This window comes from Carassius carassius, chromosome 9, assembly GCF_963082965.1.
Source record: "Carassius carassius chromosome 9, fCarCar2.1, whole genome shotgun sequence".
In the NCBI taxonomy this organism is placed as follows: domain Eukaryota; kingdom Metazoa; phylum Chordata; class Actinopteri; order Cypriniformes; family Cyprinidae; genus Carassius; species Carassius carassius.
The window spans coordinates 7,131,620-7,155,460 of NC_081763.1; the positions used below are offsets into that span (position 1 = coordinate 7,131,620).

Genomic DNA, 23,841 nt, shown 5'->3' on the forward strand with positions numbered 1-23,841 from the left:
TAAAATGTGCTCATTGTGACTCATTTTGCCAGCATGGGTCACATATATCGATTTTAATAAATGCTTCTGTTGTACATAAACTGACAGTCACCACTGATAAGCTACTACTAAATATTGTAGAAACGTAATTTTCTGTAAAGTTGCTTTCCTACGATCTGTATCATAAAAAGTTCTATACCAATAAACTTGAATTTAATTGTATCCTGCCTTACAGAACATTCACTAAAGAATGAATGTGGATTTGTGACAGAAAAGTTTCACATTAGTCCAACTAAAGTAATGCCAAAACGTCTTCTGGTCCCTTTTAGACACTGGATTAAATTAGACTGAACTCAACTTCAGCTGATGCCATTCTTTTAACATTTAACCGAACAAACACCCCTTAAAAAAATAAAATTAAAATAAAGCTTGAAAAAATAAATCTGCTTTTATACTCACTTCTTAGTTTCGTTAAGGACAATATTAGCGGTCACGAACATTAGACAGAACGTTGCCCACAATATCACAAACCAAATCCAGAACTGGTGATGGAAAGGCGACCGGTGCTTATTTACAGCATCCCTTCCCAACACAGGCTCTAGATGACGACGACTAAAATATACTAGGAAGGCTGGGATGATATACTGAATGCCCGTTCCAGCATATGCCCCAGTGATACCCACAAGCGACTCCAGATCGTGAGTACAGAAGGCCACAATAATGGGCGGCACTAGGGTAATGAGCGGGAAGACGATACGGTCCACCACCCAAGGGTACGTGCCACCATCCCGATGGAAGAGAGTCTTCCAGTTGTTACGTAGCGTAACGGCTATTATGGGAAAGTTGGTGCTAATGGTGAAAACGGGAAAGAGGCCCAGGAAGTAGCGCAACACTGGAATGCTCAGGACGTCGCAGTTATCAGTGAAGTTTAAAGTGTACATGTCCCGCAGCAGAGAACTGTCGAAGCAGAATATGGCCGTGAGGGACAGCAGGCTGTAGAAGCACAGGATGAGGATGTAGTCGGCCATGACCAGGGCGCTCATGCGCTGCTTGTTGGAGATGGGCGTCACAAGCGATGGTAGTGAGTGCTGGCACATGAACGAGTAGACGCAGACCCCGAAGAGGTTAGGCACACCTGAGATCTGAGCTACAGATGGTTTGCCCTCACCGTGTCCCTTGCCAATACGAATCAAAGCCAGGATGATCATCATGGTGAACGCTGAAAGAGACAGAGGAACTCAATTATATAAAATCCTGCAACATCATAAACTGTAATTATATGATTATCAAGCCTATATTGTTATATTTAGGGCAACAAACTATAGTCAAAAACATTGCTTTTTTTATGCACTTATCAATTAAGATTTTGGACTAGTGGATTACTATTTCAGAGTAGTGGCAAGAAACCCCATGCAAATTAGTGCATATTTAAGTAGATAATGTCACACCTATTTGACCAATATTATAAAAAAAAAGATAAAAAAATGAACTGGGAATTGACTGGGGAAGAATAGGGATATCTGTTGGATAAGCGTTTTAGTCTATTCACCTGCAATTCTTGCTTTAATACTGGACATTCATCTCATGTGTTTGAGTTTGCCAAGTGGAGACTGTTATATTTGTTAACACTGTCAGCTTAATTTTAACTAAATAAATCCAAGTCTCATGGGGATGTGACTCGAAATCCAGTTCTATTGGATTTGACTAGATTAGTTTCGGCATGAACTGTATGAACCGATATCATCTGGAACACAACTGGAAAATCCAAGGTCTCCGCTGTGTGTTATGTGCTTGATGGACTCGAGCAGAGGACACATTGCCAGTTCTGGTCTGTCCACACTGACAGCTTGCTGCTCATATACCGTGTCTACATTGGAAGCCACTGACTCAACCACTCGAGTCTGTCAACACTGTGGCATGACGCACAGCTCTAATGCACCCAATGTTCACAAATGACTGGCCAGTCAGCAGAGATCAAACTAAAACTTTACCAGTTAATTTAGCCAGAAATCCATGGTGTAAAAAGTTGACTTCGGGTCATTTTAAAATAGTAAAACTTTAGTTTAATTTTAGTACTAGAACCTACCTGCAAAAACTACCTTAAAAACTGTGCATGCAGGGGAAAACCTGTTTTACTGTATAATAAATATTGATTTGATTTTGCCATTAGAAAGTACTATGGTCCCTACGATTTATTTAATGTTTTTGAAAGAAGTCTCTTATTCGTACACAACATATGTGCCAATGGACATACATTATTAACACTGAACTCTGGGTTAGGTTTGACTAATAGGTTTGCACACAGAAACAGCCACAGGTCAAACTTAGAATAAAGCCTTATTATAAAGCCTCTTTATTAGCAGGTCTCCTAATTCTAACCTATTTAAGCTTTTCATTATTGATATAATATTGAATTTATAAAGACAGAAAAAAATGAAAAGGCTTGACTTTCTGTATCTGATCAATGTAGCAATCAATGCTGAACAAGATTAGACTGTTAAGGATCTAATGGGCTGCTGGTTAAAACGGACCAATTACGCCTCTAGGTGATGTTCCCTGCATGGACAACCAGGTAGAGGAACACGGGTGATAAAACCCCAAAATGACAGCTCCATCTTCTCCATTTGTTTCCTCAAAACATCTAGAGGAAGAGAGCGTAATGCTGCACCTGGAGATCTTTATATCAAAGCTTTCTGACTTCAGACTGGCAGTGTATATTTATATATAAAATATAAAAATAAATCACTGATTGAAGAAAAAAATATATTACACAATAAAACACTAGAAATTCACATCTGCCATGGTGTAGGAATACTATTCCACGACCGACATGTCAGCTAAGAAAGGATGGTCAAATACAGAGCAAAAAGGCAAACAACTGCATTAACAGATAACCTTCATTGTGCAATATGCTTAATATAGCTAAACAGATACGCAAGAGCTCAACTAGAGGACAAACAGAGACATATATAATGATGGAACTGCAAATCACTGGGGGAAACGTCAGAGACAGATAACGTAACCGAAGAACCAACAGGAGAGGATACAAGCATGGATGGGATGCAGTCAGATTCAAGATGCATTACTCCTTTTCATAAAAACAAAAAGTACAAAAGAGCTGCACCGAAAGAATAGGAGGGTAGAGGGAAAAAAAGAAAAGAGAATTAAGGGCACACTTAATCCAAATACTCCTGACACAAGTCAAGTCATTGTATAGATGCTTAACCTTCAGCTCAGAGGCCTTTTGTTGTTTAGGGATGAGATGTGATTGCATCCCGCCACAAAGGGCACAGCGATTCATCACACACTATAAATTCCCTCAGTGTACATGCTGATGGCCATGGAAAATGCCACTGGTATCTGTGTCTTCAAGTCTTATTCATCATGATATGTTTGTATCTGACACCAGTGCTAGCAGAGCCTGCTCTGCAGAAACCACACAGGTGCACAAGGAGGATATGAAAAAGCGGACCAAATAAATTCATGCAGCAAAGTCAAACTCGTCATGGTATTACAATCAAAATGACACTGATTGCTAGCGTTTCCCCAAAGGAAAGTTGGGTTTTGAAGGACACTCTTCATTAACAAATCACCTGTGAGATGTTGAGCCACATGACCAGCTGTGACCATCAAGTGTGAATGGAGAACGATGGGTTCTGCGAGTACATTAGGCAGACGTCAAAAACATCCCATCTGTGAACGTATCATCAATCATTATCCATAAACTCTGTTATTTAGCTATCCAAAGCAATTTACAGTAATTGTGATTTTGCCAAACAGGACACATTCCTGGTTCATCAACCTTGCTTTGCTTGTTTTGGAACATTCCTATCAAACGATCAGGCTTCAGCAAGATATTTATATAAAAAATACACTACTGTTAAAAAGCTTGGGGTCAACAAGATTTCTATTTCAAATAAATGCTGTTCTTTTGAACTTTCCGTTTCCATAGACAATTCAGCTTTACATCAGAGGAATAAATTACAATTTAATATATATATTCAAATAGTTATTTTAAATTCTAATATTATTTCACAAAATTTGCGCTTTTACTTTTTATCAAATAGTCTTGGTGAGCATAAGAAACTTCTTTACAAAAACATTTTTTTTAAAAAAAGTCATGTTTTGAATGGTGTGTTATATATAGTTGTATAGTTAATATATCTGATACAGTATTAGTATTAACCAAACTAATTGAAAAATTATTTTCAATATAAATATTTATACAAAAATAAACATAATAAATATAAATTATTTGCATTACAACAGAGGTTTTATTTTTCAGTATTAGTATTACAGTATTTAGTATAAAATATAATTAAAATATATTTTTTTAAATTCTTATTTTTATATTTTTATTCTTATATATATATATATATACACACACACACACACACACACAGTACAGACCAAAAGTTTGGACACACCTCATTCAAAGACTTTTCTTTATTTTCATGACTATGAAAATTGTAGATTCACACTGAAGGCATCAAAACTATGAATTAACACATGTGGAATTATATACATAACAAAAAAAGTGTGAAACAACTGAAAATATGTCATATTCTAGGTTCTTCAAAGTAGCCACCTTTTGCTTTGATTACTGCTTTGCACACTCTTGGCATTCTCTTGATGAGCTTCAAGAGGTAGTCACCTGAAATGCTCTTCCAACAGTCTTGAAGGAGTTCCCCGAGAGATGCTTAGCACTTGTTGGCCCTTTTGCCTTCAGTCTGCAGTCCAGCTCACCCCTAAACCATCTCGATTGGGTTCAGGTCCGGTGACTGTGGAGGCCAGGTCATCTGGCGCAGCACCCCATCACTCTTCTTGGTCAAATAGCCCTTGATGCCTTCAGTGTGACTACAATTTTCATAGTCATGAAAATAAAGAAAACTCTTTGAATGAGAAGGTGTGTCCAAACTTTTGGTCTCTACTGTATATACACACAAACACACACACTTGACACGCTTATCTGAGCGACCCGAGGTCTTGATCAAACGAACAATGGCGATAATCCTCCTGGTTTAAACCAACAACATTTCAGTGTCCGGCCCAGATCATTAACACCTCCAGTAAGCAACACCACAGAGCCCATCCTAACAGTATATTATGTACTGACAAAAAGTCATTTGGTATGACCATTAATTGATTTTTGGATTGTCTTTGTAATATAATTCTGTTAATTATTGAATGAAAGTCTTCATGTGACAGAGGGTGAATATACAGGGTACATCTCCCTAATTTCCTTTAAACTTTGTTTTGCACCTAATGGTTAAAGTAATGAAAGTTTTAACAGAACTTCATTAAAGGAAGCAAATGTGGACATCAATACACTGGCTTAAGAGAGTGCAAAATTTAAGACATCTATTTTACAACAGTTTACATATAAAACAACGAGAAGAGAGCATCCACACTATGGACAGCTCAAGCTATTTCCGACCAACTGATGATCCTTTGAAATTTCAAGCAAAAGTGGTTTTATGGTCCCTTAAGGAAAGCAAGGTTTGGTAGCTTGTTTGTAGCTTGTCCATATCGCAGGCCCTGCTAAATGAGAGGCGCCAATGCATTTTCCTTGAGAGCAATTTTCAGGCTCTATGAGCTGAACCATTGCCTGGGGTATTCATTAAGGCATGACTATATTTCAGATCACCTTGAGACTACACTGCTGCACAATATCCCACACTGATGCTGTTCCAGATCCAATATATCTGACCTATAAAAGCACTATAAAGTCTGGTTCTCAAAAGATGCCTATTAATATAGGGAAAACCCTTTACATTTCAATGGTCCTGGAGCTATATTCTTATAGTGGTGCTGTTGTTTGAATTGTCTATTTGAAGTAGGGCTGCAACTAATTCAATCAATATACCTCTCCATATTTAATGTGTGCTCACGATTACTCATGAAGGCTGCACATATAGACTTGATTCTTTGCACCTTGCATCTATTGCAAATCACCTTTATACAGGTGCTGGTCATATAATTAGAATATCATCAAAAAGTTGATTTCACTTTTTGAAACTTGTATATTATATTAATTCATTACACACAGACTGATATATTTCAAATGTTTATTTCTTTAAATTTTGATGATTATAACTGACAACTAAGGAAAATCCCAAATTCAGTATCTCAGTAAAATTTGAATATTGTGAAAAGGTTCAATATTGAAGACTGGTGCCACACTCTAATCATCTAATTAACTAACACCTGCAAAGGCCTTTAAATGGTCTCTCAGGGTGTACTCACACTAGCCAGTTTGAACCGTGCCCGAGTACGTTTGACCACCAAAGCGCGGTTCGTTTGACTAGTGTGAGTGCTCCAAACCGTGCCCGGGCGCGGCTCGATTAGCCGGCCCTGGCCCGCTTGGAAGAGGTGGGCCAGAGCACGGTTCAGTTGGACTCGGGCGCGGTTCGCATGCAGTGTGAGCGCTAACAACAGGACGCGTGACGTCAAAGCTGCAAACTCCTTGCTGCACTTCAGCTGGTACCTTGCAAACCTCCTCATACGAGCAGCATGATTACGTGAAAATTTTCGCGCCACTAAGGCGACACATCTGTTTAACAACAGGCTGTGAGAGGGCTGTGGACCAAACGACACAAAATTATCCACAAAGAAAAAAGAGCGATGGACTCCATCGCTGAACAGACTGAACAGAGATGACATCACTGAATCCAATGATGAACTGCCTTTAACTATCATTTTGCATTATTGACACTGTTTTCCTAATGAATGTTGTTCAGTTGCTTTGACGCAATGTATTTTGTTTAAAGCGCTATATAAATAAATAAAGGTGACTCCATTGTTGTCAGTTATAATCATCAAAATTAAAAGAAATAAACATTTGAAATATTTCAGTCTGTGTGTAATGAATGAATATAATATACAAGTTTCACTTTTTGAATGGAATTAGTGAAATCAACTTTTTGATGATATTTTAATCATTCTATTCATATGACCAGCACCTGTACATGCAAGTGTCTTTACATTACATTTACGTTTATGTATTTGGCAGACACTTTTATCCGTAGCAACTTAGTTTGCATTTAAGCTAAACATTTTTTTTTTAGTTCCTGCATTCCCTGGGAGCAGAACCCTTTTGAGCAGTAGACCCATGACCTTGCTAGCATTCTACTGTCTGAGCTGCAGGAACATATAAAATGATGCAAATGATGTCTTCAACCTGAGCAAGTGATTTTTTGAGTCCTGAGCACCTTGTTATAGCACCATTAACAGCAATACAGTCTCTTAGAAGCGTTCGGAAGCCCACCACAGCAATGCAACACGGAGTCATTAATCTCCAGGGAGTAATCACATGCTCTTTGTCCATTTCTCATTGTCCACAAGTTCATTTCGCTCTCCACGTCAAAAGCTGATAAATGTTCTCTACTTCAGTGCTGAGAGTAGGTGATCCTTCCCATTTAAATTACCCCAGCAATAAAACTGCCTTTAAATAATGCATGTGAATACACACAGCTTTGCATACAAGATGCTGTATCTGTGTTCCTGGTAAACAAGCTGCTTCATGAATTTCATACAAGTGGCGATTGAGAGTCTATGGCTTCTGATACTGCTGAGGTTTTATATCTGTCACAGACGAGAAACAATACACAACAAGCAGTATTAACTCTAGTATGAGGCTGCTGTGGTTGTTGAGCTAATAATTGAGCTCTGCCTTTTGGTTTGTAAGGCTGAGCAGACTGACAGTGCTGGCAGTAGATGGCATCGAGCCTAAAGCACAAAGTGGCTCCCCTGACGCCAACTGAACTGAACCCTACTTACAACATCTCGTTTGACACAGGAGCAGGCACGGTCTCTCCCTCTATGCATTATGGGTGAATGGAAGCATGCAAGGGACGTGCCTGCTTGTCCTGCTGTCTGCTGTGAGTTATGACTGAGAGGATAGAGGATCATGGGAAAAATCACAAGACTGGAAAGGGCGAATAGAAAGAGGAAAAGAGATGATAGGTGACTGGTCAACCTATTGGCAAACCAGCATGAGAAGTTCATGTCTGGTTCAAATTCAAAAACGGCTGGACTAATGTATAGATATGCCATTATAAATAAATGAAAGAGCAAAACTGTGGAAGTACTTTGAGGGCATTTTGGCTTTGGTGTCAAATAACAGCACTGTATTGTTACTTGGTTTGTAAACACACTACATAATGGATGAGAGCCGAGTCAGCCGGTCAAAATAAATACTAAAATGATGGCAAGTGCTTAAAAAAAGTGGCGATGATTGCTTGAGTACATTCTCCTTGTTATTACTACACCACTGACCAAAAAAAAAATTAATGGACATGAAATATTTATTTGAGATCACATTATTGTATTATGTGGGATAAAAAGAAGTCGTGGAGTGATGCGAGAGACTTGAAACTAGCACTCATATGTAGGAAATGAGTTGCCAGTGCAAAATAAAATATGAAATTTAGTATCATTATACAAAAATATCTGTCCACTTTATATTCAATGCAAATGTTGGTCATTATAAAGTCTCTGCGGAAATAATGACTAATAATACAGACTAATCACATGCTTCATATTAGATTTGGCAACCTGTTTTTCTCCTAAGTGCCTCAATCTATGGTAAGTCTGTGGTAAAGTAGTCATTTTAACTTATAAGTTCCATTAACAAAGATGAGGCTGTTTTTTCATACTAAATAAAAACTGAGATTGTTCAAAAATGATAGTTATACAAAAAGCAATAAAAACCTTGGCTCTTGCTGGATCACATAAAAAATTCAATCCAATCTAAAACTTGGACAAGATTTGAATCTGCTTTGTTTTTATGTTTTGTTTTGTCTGTGAATCAAATTTGGTTCTGCTTGCAGAATGACTAATATGAACAAAAAAGTATTTCAAAAATAAATACCACAGCAGAATATCTGAATAACTAAACTGATTATTAAAAATGTTTACAATGTAAGAAAAGTTTGTTTAACAGAATTTTATACTTAAAGACCAATTTAGAAACAAAGGTTAAAAAAAAGTAATTTTAACATTAATGATATTAATATTTGAATATTTATTAATATGAATAATATAACAAAATTAATAGTTAAGCTTTAAAACTTGCAATTTATACAAGGTCTAATCTTTACTGTGTAACTTTTTTATAAAATGTGATAAAATACAACAATTCTGAGGAAAATTTAAGTTTATACTATGCAAGATATTTAATATTTTTACACAGATTAAAAATTGTACACATCCTTACAGTTTGAAAAGTGAATTCAAGACATTTGAATTCTTTAAGGACTTGCAGATATCCTAGTTCTAGATCTGAACGGCTTTAAAGGGTAACTAAACCCCTGGTCAGAGCCTGACTCCACCCACTGGCAATATATGAAAAATGCTGAAAAGTGGGCAGAGCACAGCGGAGATAGAGGGGACGAGCCGAGGGCGGGGCTGAGTGCGTGGGGCGTGAACCTGAGACCCGCAGTGATGGATTGATTGACAGCTGCTGTCAGAGTCGCTAAAATGGAGAGTGACTGTAGTGACGCAAGTAGCTTTGCAACAGAGCGTTCATATGAAGTAGAGGACTTTTCTCCCCCACATTCACCTGAAGTGGAGGATGTAGAGGTGTCTGTAGACACAGGGCCACTGAGCCATATCAATTTGAGCCGCTGGCTCAAACTGCGGTCTTAACTCCCGCACCGCGTCGCTTTTCAGCGCGAGCTGTGTGGAGAAGCCCATTTCCACCTCCATTGCATTGGAGAAGCAGTGCTGTCGCAACCAGCAACACTGCACCTACGTACCATCCTGACCACTGTACTAAATACAGATAAATCTACGCCAATTTGAAGCTATCCTAACTGATGCAATACTATGCTACTAACTAACTATGCTTCTAACAATACTAAAGGTTACACAAACAACTATGCTAATTAACTACATAGGCTACATGAAATAATCTAAATAAGCATATAAATGCTATGGTAAATAGATGCTATAATAGACTATCCTGGTCATTATCAATACTCGCAATTCCAGCTCCTGACTCACTACAGTGATTTTGATGGTTTTATATTGCCAAGGGTGTGGTAGCTCGTACCAAGGGGCGTGGTGAGCTGGAAACTGCTTACGTCACCTGCCACCGCTTACGTCACTTGCCACCGCAACATCCAATAGGAAAAATCAACTGCAGTAGAAGTAGGGCAGCACACATACAAAAAGATGCAGGGGACACGTGATGTATTTCCACAAAAAGAAAAAAAAAATGCAATACAAAGCAAACAGCGGCCAGCAAGACCAGTGATGTCTTTCACGAATAAGTGGAATCATGCATAATACATGCATAATTCAGATGACCCCATATTGATTCACACGGCTAATAGAGCAAGAGGACATTCTGGATGAACAGTCTGAGAAATATTAGCAGTGCTGTGAACTTCATCACCTGCATTCAGCAGTATACAATATGTTGCTGAAGCAAGCAGGATGAGCTACTTCACCTTATAGTGCCCTTAAACGGGCAGTACATTAAAACACAGATGGCAAGAAATATGGGCGCATATGCTTATCAGCAGATTTCCGTACTCTGTCTATACATTTCTTGATACATAAATTTTGAGTAATTGCTACACAATGCTGCATAGAATTACTTTCCACCATTCAGCATTACTGAAACCTACACAGCTAGAACAATTGCCTCCATTTTTCCTTCTTAGTGCCCCTGGAGCTGTTAGGAAATGTATCCACCAGCCAATGACTCTCATTCGCATTTAATTTTAAATCAATGAGACGAAGAGAAGAGAAAGGTGAGCAAAAGGGCATATGGTTGTTTCTTTAAAGGTTTATGAGCACTGCAAATGTGCGTGCAAGAATACATGTTCTCTGTCCGTTGTACACATTCATTCACCACTGCGTGCACATGGGAGCAGATGCCACGATTCAGTGCAGATGTGATTTGAGCGGTGGCTGAGGATGGGCGGTTTTATTTTGGGCCTGTCGTCTGGTAAGTGACTGCCCAATCACGCCTGAGACGGCCTGTCTAGCCTGTCAGGCTGAAGTATGAGGGAGACATGGAGCGGGACGCATTTATGATTGACAGACCCTGGCTACACTGCAGAGGAGGGGAACAATGTACTAACTGTGATGTGTACCTTAAAAGAGGTTTACTCTTGAAGCGTTCATAAGACCAAGTTACTTACAGAAACATTTACGAACCAGCATTACGCAAGTTATTTTGTTCCTAAGATAAAAATTTCGAATTTAAAGCTGCAGTCTGTAAGTTTTGCATCTTTGTCGCCATTTATGTTTGAAAACCTGTGTTCCTGTAGCTCAATTGGTAGAGCACTGCGTTATCAAGCGCAAGGTTGGGGGTTCGATTCCCCGGAAACACATGATATGTAAAAATTGATAGCTTGAATGCACTGTAAGTCACTTTGGATAAAAGCGTCTGCTAAATGCTTAAATTTTATTTACATTTAAAACCTGAAATTGCAGTTCCTAGCGGAATTATATTCCATGTGTGAGTTGTGATCCAGCGCAGATGAATCTGTTTTGAGGCAAATGTGTAGCTGTCAGTCACCGCACCGATGTGGATATTCACTCTACCTAGTAATCACAGATTCTAGACCACATCTTGGAATATATGACCCAAATAAGAATTTTCACCGTATATTGTCATCTGAACAAGTAACAAGTCTGCCATGCTTTGTTCTGACCAACTGAGGAAAAAAGCATTACAATAAATCATGCTACCAATGGTAATTTAATCTAACAATCGATTAGCTCATATCACACCAAACCCTGCAAATTATTATTATTGTTATACTTTATTCTCAAATTATTAATATTAACAACATCAGCATTGCGTGAGTACAGTGTGTATTAGCATGTAGATTACAAATACTGTACAGTCTAACAGTCACATCATTCGAATTTCATATTAAGAAATTCCGTAAACTCAAAAAGCAAACTATGCTCCCAATGAACTGGTTGTCTTTAAAATACACATTGTGTGTAAAGCCAGGCTATCTGTAATCAGAAGCACATTTAAAACTGGAATTTAATTTAATTCACATGCGTTTCATATAATCTTTCTTGATTACAATCCGCCATCAAAATGATTTTTTGACATTTAATTATTCCAGCTGCTGTGGGAATAGGCTATAATTAAACGATCCGCCACCTGCAGGATCCTCACATGCGACACTCTAGTAGCCGGTACAACTTCTTTCTGTTTATAGACATGATTTGCTCGAATTTCCAGCGAAAGCTTACCCGAACCACTCAAATTAGAAAACATTATTATAAATTAACCGTTGTGAATCGGTTAAGTAAGTAAAGTCGGATAAAGTAAGGTAAAGTAAGTTTTTAACTAAAAAAAGTTATGGACTGCAGCTTTAAGATAATAAAAAAGTATATATATATATATATATATATATATATATATATATATATATATATATATATATATATATATATATATATATATATATATATACATACAGTGTTGGGGAGTAACTAGTTACATGTAACGGCGTTACGTAATTTAATTACAAAATTATTGTAACTGTAATTAGTTACAGTTACTACGAAAAAATGAGTAATTAAATTACAGTTACTTATGAAATTTTTTACGATTACAAAGGGGATTACATTTGAATATTTACACACATCCACATACAGATTTAACTGATTTCTTTCCCAAATTGCACTGACTATTCTGAGACATACCGCCCTAATAATTTCCGGGATGTGGAAATACAGTCTGGTTCGTAGAATAAAAACGAAATGCCTAACGCGGACGGAATATGCCACATTTTGGATGACTAAATCAAAAGTAGGTCAGTACACTTGAATCAAAACATGACATGGACTAGTGTCTGTGAATATTAAGCCCCAAAAATGCAATATATGACTCCTGCACGTTCTGCGTGTCTGTGGAAATCAGGCGCGGACTGGACACCGGGAGAACCGGGACAGTTCCCCGAGTCCTGGCAGCCGATTTTGCCCCACTATTTAATATCATTATTGTATAATTGCCTGCCGAATGTACTAAAGCGATCATTTGCGAATCCGCCATTTGATAATTAAATCTCTAATAAGTCATGAATTGTTATTAGTCATGACTCGCGCGCTCTCCGCGCCTCCGCCAAACGGTTTGGATCAGACTCAGAGTAATCAATGCGAGAGAGAGAGAGAGAGAGAGAGAATAGAGAGAGAGAGAGAGAGAGAGAGAGAGAGAGAGAGAGAGAGAGAGAGAGAGAGAGAGAGAGAGAGAGAGAGAAAATAGACTGCTGGAGCAGAGAAGCAGAACTACTGTTCAGGGTTTCAGGTCAGTTTTTTGTCTTTGTTTTTTATTTATTTAATCAAGCAGCAGCACGTTGCTCATCAGTTATCACTCAAAATACTATATAAAGGACATCATTATTATCTGTTGTAATGTTACAGTAGTAATTTATCTGAAAAAAAAATCCGATTTTTTTTATAGGTTTAGGGGGAGCTACGACAGACAACAACACCACCCTTACGAAAATTAACATTTTAATATTTAACTATAAATCCAGAGAAAATGGTTACTATTGTTTAACTGTGGTAACCAAAAATGTACAATTATTTAATTATAAAATAATTAATTTATATATTTAATTATTTAAAAATAAATACAAATCCATTTGCAAAAAAAAACAAAAAAAAAAAACAAGGTTATTTTACTTTTATATAGGCTAATAAAAGCAAGGTTAATTTTTGTAAGGGAAAAACATGACTCGTGTACAGTATTAGGTTTTTCTATAAAGATATTGTAGTATTGTAGAGTATTGTAATGTAAAGTATAGTTTTGTTCAATCTTGAGTATTAAAGTCCTGAGAAAGATGGATAACAGGGCAAAATAAAGAGACTGAAGAGAAAAATGGAAGTGAAGGTGCAGTTAAGGAGAGAACTTTTAATTATTTTGCATGTCCCCAAATTAAAGATTTAAACCTTTTTTTATGTCAGGTCCATACAAAAAAATAGTTTTGTCCATGAATTTGTTTGTAGGAGTTTGAATTTTCCAGTCTGAATTTTTTTTCCCAGTCTGCCCCTCCTGTAAATTAATGGCAAAGACATGGTTTCATTTACTACACATAGGCCTACTGAAGCTCACAGTGTTTTCAACCTCTGCTGTCTCAATATAGGAGTACACGAGCACATGAACATAATTTCTAGAACTGCTCTGTGTCACTTCATGCATTTTACTTATTTTGAGAAAACTATCATCATATACAGAGACAGCAGTTTAAAAAAAACACCAATGTTTCATGAGTTTAGTACACAGAATACGTCACATGCTTATTAGATAACTGTATTTAAGTTGATGTATATGCTTTTATTTATTATTCTTTAATTTTCACAAATTTAGAAAAGTAATCAAAAAGTACTCAAAAGTAATTAGTTACATTACTTTAATAAAGTAATTGAAAAAGTTACACTACTATTACATTTTAAACAGGGTAACTTGTAATCTGTAACCTATTACATTTCCAAAGTAACCTTCCCAACACTGTATATATATATATATTTGTGTGTGTGTGTGTGTGTGTGTGTGTGTGTGTGCGTGCATGATACACATATTGGCTGATATTTAATGCACATGATTTTACGTTGGGTAGCATTTACTACACCGAGCCATTGTTCACTGATAAGCTGTGCCAAACCACGATCATATTTTGCGCATATTTTTTTGCAGCTTTCCGCTGATTACAGAACCAGCTTTACTGACAACATTTGCATTATATAACAGCCGATATTTATCATGCATCCCTAATATATATATACAGTATACACACACACACATACACATACACACACACACACACACACACACACACAGAGTATATATTTATATACCCTTAATAAATATCACAAACATATACAAATCATATACTAAACATATACTCAAATAAATACATTATAAATAAATTTAACAGTGTTTCCCACAGTTCATGTGTGGCGGCACTTCCGCATGATTGACAATGCAAATTCACTCTCTGCCAGCAGGAGGCGAGTTAGGAACGGCAGAAATATTGGTTTCCCCAGTAACGGCTGTAAAAAAATGCAGTGCAGGGCTCATGAACACTACAGGCGTTAGGAAAAATCTAAACTTTTCTGAAGATAATTGGTTCCCTTCAAAAACACATTCGTATAAAACACCCGTGCTACGTTTTGACTTTGAAACGTGCAGTGCTCATGTTTGTTTCAACGAAGTCAAAGCATTTTGGAAAATCTATTTGTGGCAATCGGTGTTGAAATTGTGGCAGGCCGCCACAAATAAACCGATGTATGGGAAACACTGCATAAAATAAAATAGTAAATTACTCACCAATCCATCTCATTAGAGAGGTAAGGATCTGGAGGTATTTGGTCTTCTGTGCATTGAAAAAGGTGAAGGGCCCCAAAAACAGTGTGAAGGTAGCCTGAAATGAAGCAACAATACAGAAACAAGTCAATGAAAGCATAAAACAGTTAAAAAAAAAAAATCTATGGTATTTTGATGGTATTTTGACCTAAATAACTTCCAAACTTGGTTCCTATTTCAGCCATAACTGAAGTGTAAGCACAGGGCATTGATGTGAAGAACTTCATGAATGATGGTGGCTCCAATTCTATGACTTTGCGGATAAAGACTCTGATCATGACTCTTATGGCATACACAATTACTTTTTATGTGAGAGGCACAGAGATTCATGACTCACTTCTAATGAACTGCACTGGGTCAAGTGTTGATGCCAGACTCTTTGATATGCATATTACAGAATTTAGCCTCTCCACAGACAGCGGAAAGAAGAACTGGACTTCCCAGTCCTGGGGTACATGACCATGAAAGCAAAGCATTTACTCTGAATGTCTCACACAACTACTCACTATTAGATCAGACCTTTTATGTTTTTAAAGATGTTCCCATTGCTGGCCTCTTCTGGTACATTACAGAAGCTGACTCACTATGATGCATATGGTGATTTGGTTTTCAGGCCATCAGCATACAGATATGTTTTCCAACACAGTTGAATAAAAATCTCTCCCTTTTTATTTATAATAAGACCAGGAATGCGAGTTTACGTAAAAAGATTTAATTTTGATGTCATATTGAATAGGCAGATTAATGGCTAAAAACAGAGCTCAATACACCACTGTCTGTTCTACTTAACACACTCCACAATATTGATGGATGTCTCTCTTATTAAAGAGTGAACTGAAAATCATCATGAAACCATTCATATTTTATCTTGAGAGATGAGGAATGTCTTGGTTTTTGTATAGTCAGATCGAAGAAGAGTGAGATAACAGTCCATTGTGATGCCTGAATATCTGTCCTCAAAAAAGATCTGTTAGAGGCAGACAAAAGCTAAAACCCTGTTAGGGATAAGACAAAAGAGCAGAAGGCTCTAAATTCATTAGCTGTTCCCATAAATGGTTATAATGGGACAGGAAACAATACGGCAGAAGTTAAATAGTTACCAGGAAAAGGTTTGGACTCTAGGGTTGTGCCGATAGATGATAGTATCGTGTATCGACGATAGTCAGAGATATCGACGTAAGCAGATGTCTCTGTCGATAGTCAAGACGATATTAGGCTCATTCTCCTATTAATGTATTAAATTATAATAATAATAATAACTTATTTTTATTTGGCGACCTGAACGGTTTATATGTGTGCAATATTTTAAGAGCCCTCACTAACTGAGTTTAATGCCACAGTTGTGTTAGAATGAGTCTCATTGAATGTTTCTATGGCAGTGCGTCAGACTCATCATGGGGCGCACGGTCCGGAGCGCTGTATGACTAAAGCTTCTTTTTATACTTTCTGCTTCCGCGAGTCACTATGGACCGCTAGGTAGGCATGACATAAAAATCATAATTGGAGAATGTGCGTGGAGGCTCTGAGCGGACAACCAGGTGCCTCCCATTTTTTATGACCGCGCGGACAAGTGTGGACAAGAGTCTCGACTGTGAACACAGGAAATATCGCGAAATCTTGCGAGACTTCAGAAAAAGCATGGCGGATGATATGCAGGAAGAAATTGCAAAAATTTTTATGATTTTATACACGACATGTTGTATAAACATTTGTGCTGTTTGCCAATTTTCATCAATTTCACTTTGTGCTGCACCATGACTGCTTCCGTCTTCCATCATCTTGCTTTCTGATTGGATATTGTTCCGTTTCACGTAATAATCTCCAGTGCGCGCGTTTGTCCTCTGGGTTACCCCCACACATCAGGATTTCTGATTCGCAATCGGGGCGGCTCCGACGTTCTTCCAATCAGGTTCTGACACTCACACCAAGGGAAAATCTGATAAAAAAATCTGTAGAACCATCAAGAGAATCGGGACATAGCTAGGATTGTCGGAAAGGGGGAAATCAGCCCAATTATCTTTTGGTGTGTACCCAGCATAACTTGATCTGTCACAGGACGCGATATGACAGTTGTGTCCGACTATATATGAACTAGCGGTTTTAAATAGTATTTTTATATTTAACATTAGTTTATCAGTATGTTTGAAAGTATATTTTTTAGATTATTGGTGATTCCATAGGCTCTCTCTCGCGCACCTACGTGGTTTAAAACACCAAATAGTTATGCTATGACAAGAACAGAGAGTCTCTCTCTTGCTTCACCCATGCACGATAATATCGTCTATCTCATGGGCAGACGATATGATGATTTGAAAAATGACCATATCGCCCAACACTATTGGACTCTTATGATGATTGAAAAGAGATACTAAAGAGAGGGAAAGATGGCTGCTTTTTCCATTTCAACTTTGCTCTGAAACAGACACTGCATAGCCTAAATCACTGGTCTTCAACCCTTCTCCTGGGGACCCACTGTCCTGCAAAGTTTATCATCAACCTTCTTTAGCACACCTGGTCTGCGACTTTTTGCAACTGTTTGAAAATCTGTCCTGGTCCAGAGGTAGTCGAGGATGCACTGTGATCAGATCTCAGTGCAATGTAAATGCAATCCAGCCATCGTGTCTGCATTCGGAGGTGGACGTCAGGCAAAACCTCACCACCTCTCTTGCGAAAAAATAAAATGTGTTTTAATTTCATGAATTAAAAGACAAATTTACCTTGGGTGAAACTTGTTTACCGTTTTTCATAATTCTATTACTTGTAGAAAAACTTTAAACACAATTGTAAATAAGTATAAAGAATGGCACTGGTTTTACCGAAATTGGTACAGAGAACCGTGGATTTTCACTGGTATCGGTACTGAATACTGAAATTTTGGTACCGTGACAACACTATCCTACACCTATCTTTGATTTGTAAAATGTCCCGCGACTGAAAATGCTTTTCAAAAGAAAACCCACCACTTCAGGTAGACTTTGCACCAGGCCATTCTCTGGAGTTTTATTTAAGTATTGCACTGGAAAAAGACAGATCTGATCGGTTCTCCAGATAGAAATGTCAGTAGATGTTGCCAAGTGTAAACGCACCATGTTCTGATTGACCGGTGATCAGATCTGCTAGATTGGATCGCGCCGATCACATATTAATGCCAAGTGTAAACGCAGCCTTAGAAACTCCAAAAGGACAACAAAGAACCAAATGTGACCCTGGACCACAAAACCAGTCTTAAGTCGCTGGGGAATATTTTTAGCAATAGCCAAAAAAACATTGTATGGGTCAAAATTATATTATTAAAATTATAGATTTTCCTTTTACGCCAAAAATCACTAGGATATTAAGTAAAGCTCAAGTTCCATGAAGATAAATTGTAAAGTTTTTACTGTAAATATATTAAAACTACATTTTTGATTAGTAATAAGCATTGCTAAGAATTCATTTGGAAAAATGTAAAGGCGATTTTCTCAGCATTTTGATTTTTTGGCTCCATCAGAGTCCAGATTTTCAAATAGTTGTATCTCGGCCAAATATTGTCCTATGATATAAGGAGCCCATATAAGCACACATGAAGGAAAAAAAAATCAGAATTGTATAGTAGATGTACAGTGTAACAGCAAAGAACTTTTTTACATTTTCGAGAAGTCAAGTTGAGATACCAAATAGGGACACATGGAGATGCCAAAAAACTCCTAAACCAAACGCCTGCTGACTGCATATATCTACTACAGTACACAGATCCATTCAGAATAACTTAACACTGCAACATATACATGACAAATCACAACATTATCATGAATGTGTGTGGAAACATGTACAAAATGTCTGTATAGCAGACAATATATTAATATAGCAGACTGACACGTGCTTACTGTACAACTCATGTACGCTACCACAATCGTCTTTACCTTGATTGCAGTCTTCATCCATCTAAACTTTACTAGCTTTACTTTACTTATCCAGTCAAGAAAACATTGTTTGCGTCTCATCTGGCCATACAGCGGTGAGATTTGTTGACAATCCGTTGAGTCTGTACTTCACACAACGCGCGTGATGTGTGAGGGCTATCGCTCTTCAGAGACGATCACAGAATATGACAGAGCTCGTGTTTTAAATCCAAATACAATGGAATAATTAACTAAAAACGCAATGCGAGTCTTTGTTCTCTCTGCAATCTCTGATCTAATCAGCCTGGTTTCCTTTATATTATGGCTGTTTTGGATGGATTTTTTTGAAAGCATTCGCTTATTGGATCATTGGACTGATAACTTCTTACATACATACACACACACACACACACACACACACACACACACACAAACTATTTGTTTCCTATTAACGTAATTAATAAGGAATAAGCACCTCCATTTCATCACCTTGATGAATTCCCATAATGCATTGTTGTCAGCATGAGTGCATCCCAGCATCACCCCCACTACACAAAAATATACAAATCCCCCCCCCCCCCCCCCCCATTCGACGATGGTAGGAAACACTCCTACAATTCCTGTGATGTAAAACTCCTACATCACAGAAAGGCCATAAAATACCAAATGCAATCTCATGTCAAAACAAAATAAAACTGAAACCATAAACCCAGTAAAACAGCTCAGTTTTTTATGGGAGGCAATGTCTAAGCTAACCAATCTCAGCTCTGATGGCCAGCCTGCTGTAGCTCCTCATCTGAAGCCTGACTTACAACATATGCCGCAGTTTCTGATTTGAAAAGGGACGCTGGCAGAAAGGTTGGAAACTTGACAGGAGCTCGTCCACATATGCCAGGAGGGCAGAGCGATAGTAACGGATTTCCATTCTCTGTCCCATTTCATGAGTGTTGCTGGTGCTGATAGTGAAAATGGTGCAACATTGGCACGCTGGTGCACAACGCATGCCAGGAAAGGACAACAGGAAGGAAGTTTGGCAATGGATAGGAGTGAGGGAAGAATTGGAGGGACAGAGCCAGGCAGAGAGGGCACCAGGGGAAGGAGAAAGAGAGAGCGCCGCGGGGTGCTTGGTGACTCAGACATGACACCACACAAATAGAGACAGAGAGGCACTGTGACAAACTGTATTTGTTATCAGAACACAGAGCTCATTAACACTTTAATAGTGTAAAATGGCCAAGCATGAAACTCAAGCCACGGTAGTGTTAGCACTGTTTGCTAAGTCAAGAATCTCCAATACTGCCGTTTACGATTGGGGTTAAAGTCTTGAGAATCTTTAGCCTGAAATCAAAGCACTTTTTAATCAATGGCTTGATTTAAAATCAAAATCATGGCAACAGGGTTGAGAAAATAAGACTGACCCCTTCTGACCAAGCAAAATATTTATAAAATGTCATAATGGCAAAATGAATAAAATAATAATAATAATGTATAATAATTGTAATTGTAAAGTAAAATGTAACGATTGGCCTTATCAGTAGATGTTACATAAAAATAAAACTGTAAACATTGTAAAATAAAATAAATGCTATAAAAATAAGTAACATAATGACAACAAAAGCAATAATAAATGTAATATTTATTTTATAATAATTTCAGATAAAACCAAGATCATTCAACCATATATAAAACTGTAATTATTAGAATCAGGTAAGTATTACAATCAGATGTCTAAAGAAATAATGTGCTAAGAAAACGGTGGCTGTTATTAAATGCCAGTGTTTTGGGGGTGAGGGGGGACTGTATACTGTAAAAAAAATTTTTTATATCTTCCTTCAAAAGGCAATATGCACATTTAATGTTGTTCTTAATATATTTTATCTTTCTCAATAAACATCTTGTTGTGGAGTAAACACTGAGTCAATTTCCATGCTAATTTGGTCACTGGAGCATTCTGACCGATTTGGGTATCTTCTTTTGGGTGACTAATGTTCCTAAAGCAATATCAGATAACAAATTCAGCAATACTGAGCTCATCTAAACTCAACACTCAACTGAAATGAGGTAAGCCCAAAAAATTAAATCAGAAAATGCAAAGGTGAATAGCTTGACGGAAAAGCAGGACTTGACTTATGACATCAATATGAGTGAAATGAAACCAACAGTGGATGACCGTTATTTGGCACCAGGGGATGCTGACACTGTCACGGCACAAGACGTCAAATTCAGGAAAACAAATATCTGAGCAAGTGTGATATTAGCATTATAACTTGAGTTTCCTGTTTGGAAAAACTATTTTTGTAAAACTGAACTGACACCCTTACATGTACTGAACAAGGTGGTATTCTTCCTGATCACTCCCCTAACTTCAGATGTACCAAGTGTGGATGCTCTAGTGGGCATTTGTGGCTATAGACTCTGGGAAGGCTTTTGTGGCAGCACAGAATGCAGGATTATAACTCAACTTATAGCAACATGCAAAACAGGGATTATATTTCCAATCCCCACAGTGTCAAGATCCCAGTGGCATTTGTCTCCACTGCTAATTTTTGTTAGACATTCTAGACAGGATCAACAAATGGAAAGCAGATGCACTGTTTCAACATCAGCTAACAGAACAGACTAGAGAATACTAATTAATTCACACTCAAAACAGAAGCATCTAAAACAAACTTTATTATTGATTACAATAATAAAACATATGCATAGAAGAATGTAGAGGAGAACATTAAACTATAACACTTCTTATATGCTACATTACCAGAACTTCCCACAAACCTCTAACTTTAGAGTCTTATAGGTGACCCCAATTTTATAGCCATCAGTTTAAAACAGGCTTATAAAACACATCAGGCAGAATAAACCAGCTACAAAGCCAGTGTAACAACTGTGAGCCAATAATGACTCCGTAATTGAGCTTTTTCAGCTCATTGTATGTGTCTGGCGTCATTAACCTCCAAAATGAGCTGCCGTAAACCATCACAATTAAGAGCTCAGTTAATGAATAAATGGATGTGCAACAAATGCATTAAAGAAAGCAATCTCAAAATTGTTGTGCAACTGGAGCTTGACCCATCCTTCAACAAGAGAAGCAGTTAAGGCTTTATTAGGGCCCGAGCACCGAAGGTGTGAGGACCCTATTGTATCTGCTCGGTTTATTATTAGGGCTCAAGCCTGGAGGGCGAGAGCCCTATTGTTTTTCCCTAGGATTATTTATTATTATTATTATTATATATTTTTTTCTAGCATTTTGGGGGCTTTTGGGGTCCTTAACATGCTCGAAAACTCTTGAAAATTGGCACACACCTTGGAACCTGCGGCCATTAGGGCCGGGCAGAGACTGATACACGGGCGTGGCACAGGGGCTCTACAGCGCCCCCTGGAATACTGAGGGCCATATATCATACATACTTGCTCGTAGACGTATGAAACTCGGTACATATATAGATCTCATCAATCCAAACAACTTTCGCATTGCATGTCAAAGGCTCCGCCCAACAGGAAGTTGGCTATTTAGGGTTTAGTATTCATATTTGTCGGTAAGTTTTGGGGGCTTCTGGGGTCCTTAACATACTCAAAAACTCTTGAAAAGTTGCGCACACCTTGGAATCTGTGGCCTTTAGGAGGCCGCAGAGGCTGGGACCCGGGCATGCCACAGGGGCTCTACAGCGCCCCCTGGAACACAGTAAGAAATGTTGATGTATAGCTCACACATACTTGCGCGTATTAATATGAAACTCAGTTCACATATAGATCTTATTGTGCCGAACAACTTTCGTATTGCATGTCATAGGCTCCGCCCAACAGGAAGTCAGCAATTTAGAGTTATGTAAAAAGCGCATGCTCTGCAATTTGATATACTTGTCATAGGTTTTTTACCCGATTGCCACCAAACTCGGTCAACATGATCTCAAGACATTGGAGATGAAAAGGAAAAAGAAACAGGAACAGCGAGAAATGAGAAACAGGAAGTGTCCAAAACCATCCACATACATTTCCTGATTTTAATCAAACTTCATCAGATTATTCGTTGTATGAGGTTGATCGCATATATGTGACTATTAGGAGTCAAAGTTATAGCGCCACCAACTGGCAGTAGGAAGTGTGTCATTTTCAAAATGCTTTGAATTCAGCATCTTAATTTTACTCGATTTGCTTCAAACTTCATCAGAATAATGTTAAAACACAGCCGATATAAATCTGCAAGGGGGATATTGATATCTAAAAATATTGTTACCGTGGCAACATGTCAAACTGGAATACTTCTCAGGTGATTTTGAGGCATATAACATACTTAGAATTTCACGAAACTCAGAATACACATCAGTATTTCTGATAGCTAGACACTGGCAAAAGCTTATTAAAGGGCGTGGAAGAGGCACTCTATAGCGCCACCTTTTGACAAAAGTGGGGGGTTAGTTTTAGCTACAGACACCAAACTTGGTACATATATTTATCTTATCAAGACAGACAACTTTCTAATTCAGTCATCAGCTACGACCAACAGGAAGTCAGCTATTTTGATTTGAATATGGATTTTTGTAAAGCTACAGCTGTGAATTAATGCATACTGCTCAGAAGAGAAGTACACTATACACACCAAACTTTGTCTACATGTTGCAAAAACATTGAGGAACT

At 37.8% G+C, this 23,841-nt stretch overlaps 1 protein-coding gene across 2 annotated transcripts in view; it reads right to left on the bottom strand.

The window, feature by feature from the left end:
- Nucleotides 1-250: 250 nt before the first annotated feature.
- LOC132148812 (transmembrane protein 104-like) overlaps nucleotides 251-23,841 on the bottom strand; it is a 44,334-nt gene continuing 20,743 nt past the window's right edge. For both annotated transcript variants that reach the window (XM_059557530.1, XM_059557532.1), the window contains exons 9-10: nucleotides 15,290-15,383; nucleotides 251-1,198 (exon numbers count right to left, since the gene is read on the bottom strand). In XM_059557530.1, the coding sequence (XP_059413513.1) occupies nucleotides 435-1,198; nucleotides 15,290-15,383 (858 nt within the window). In that variant the 3' untranslated portion in view covers nucleotides 251-434. The remainder of the gene's footprint in view (nucleotides 1,199-15,289; nucleotides 15,384-23,841) is intronic.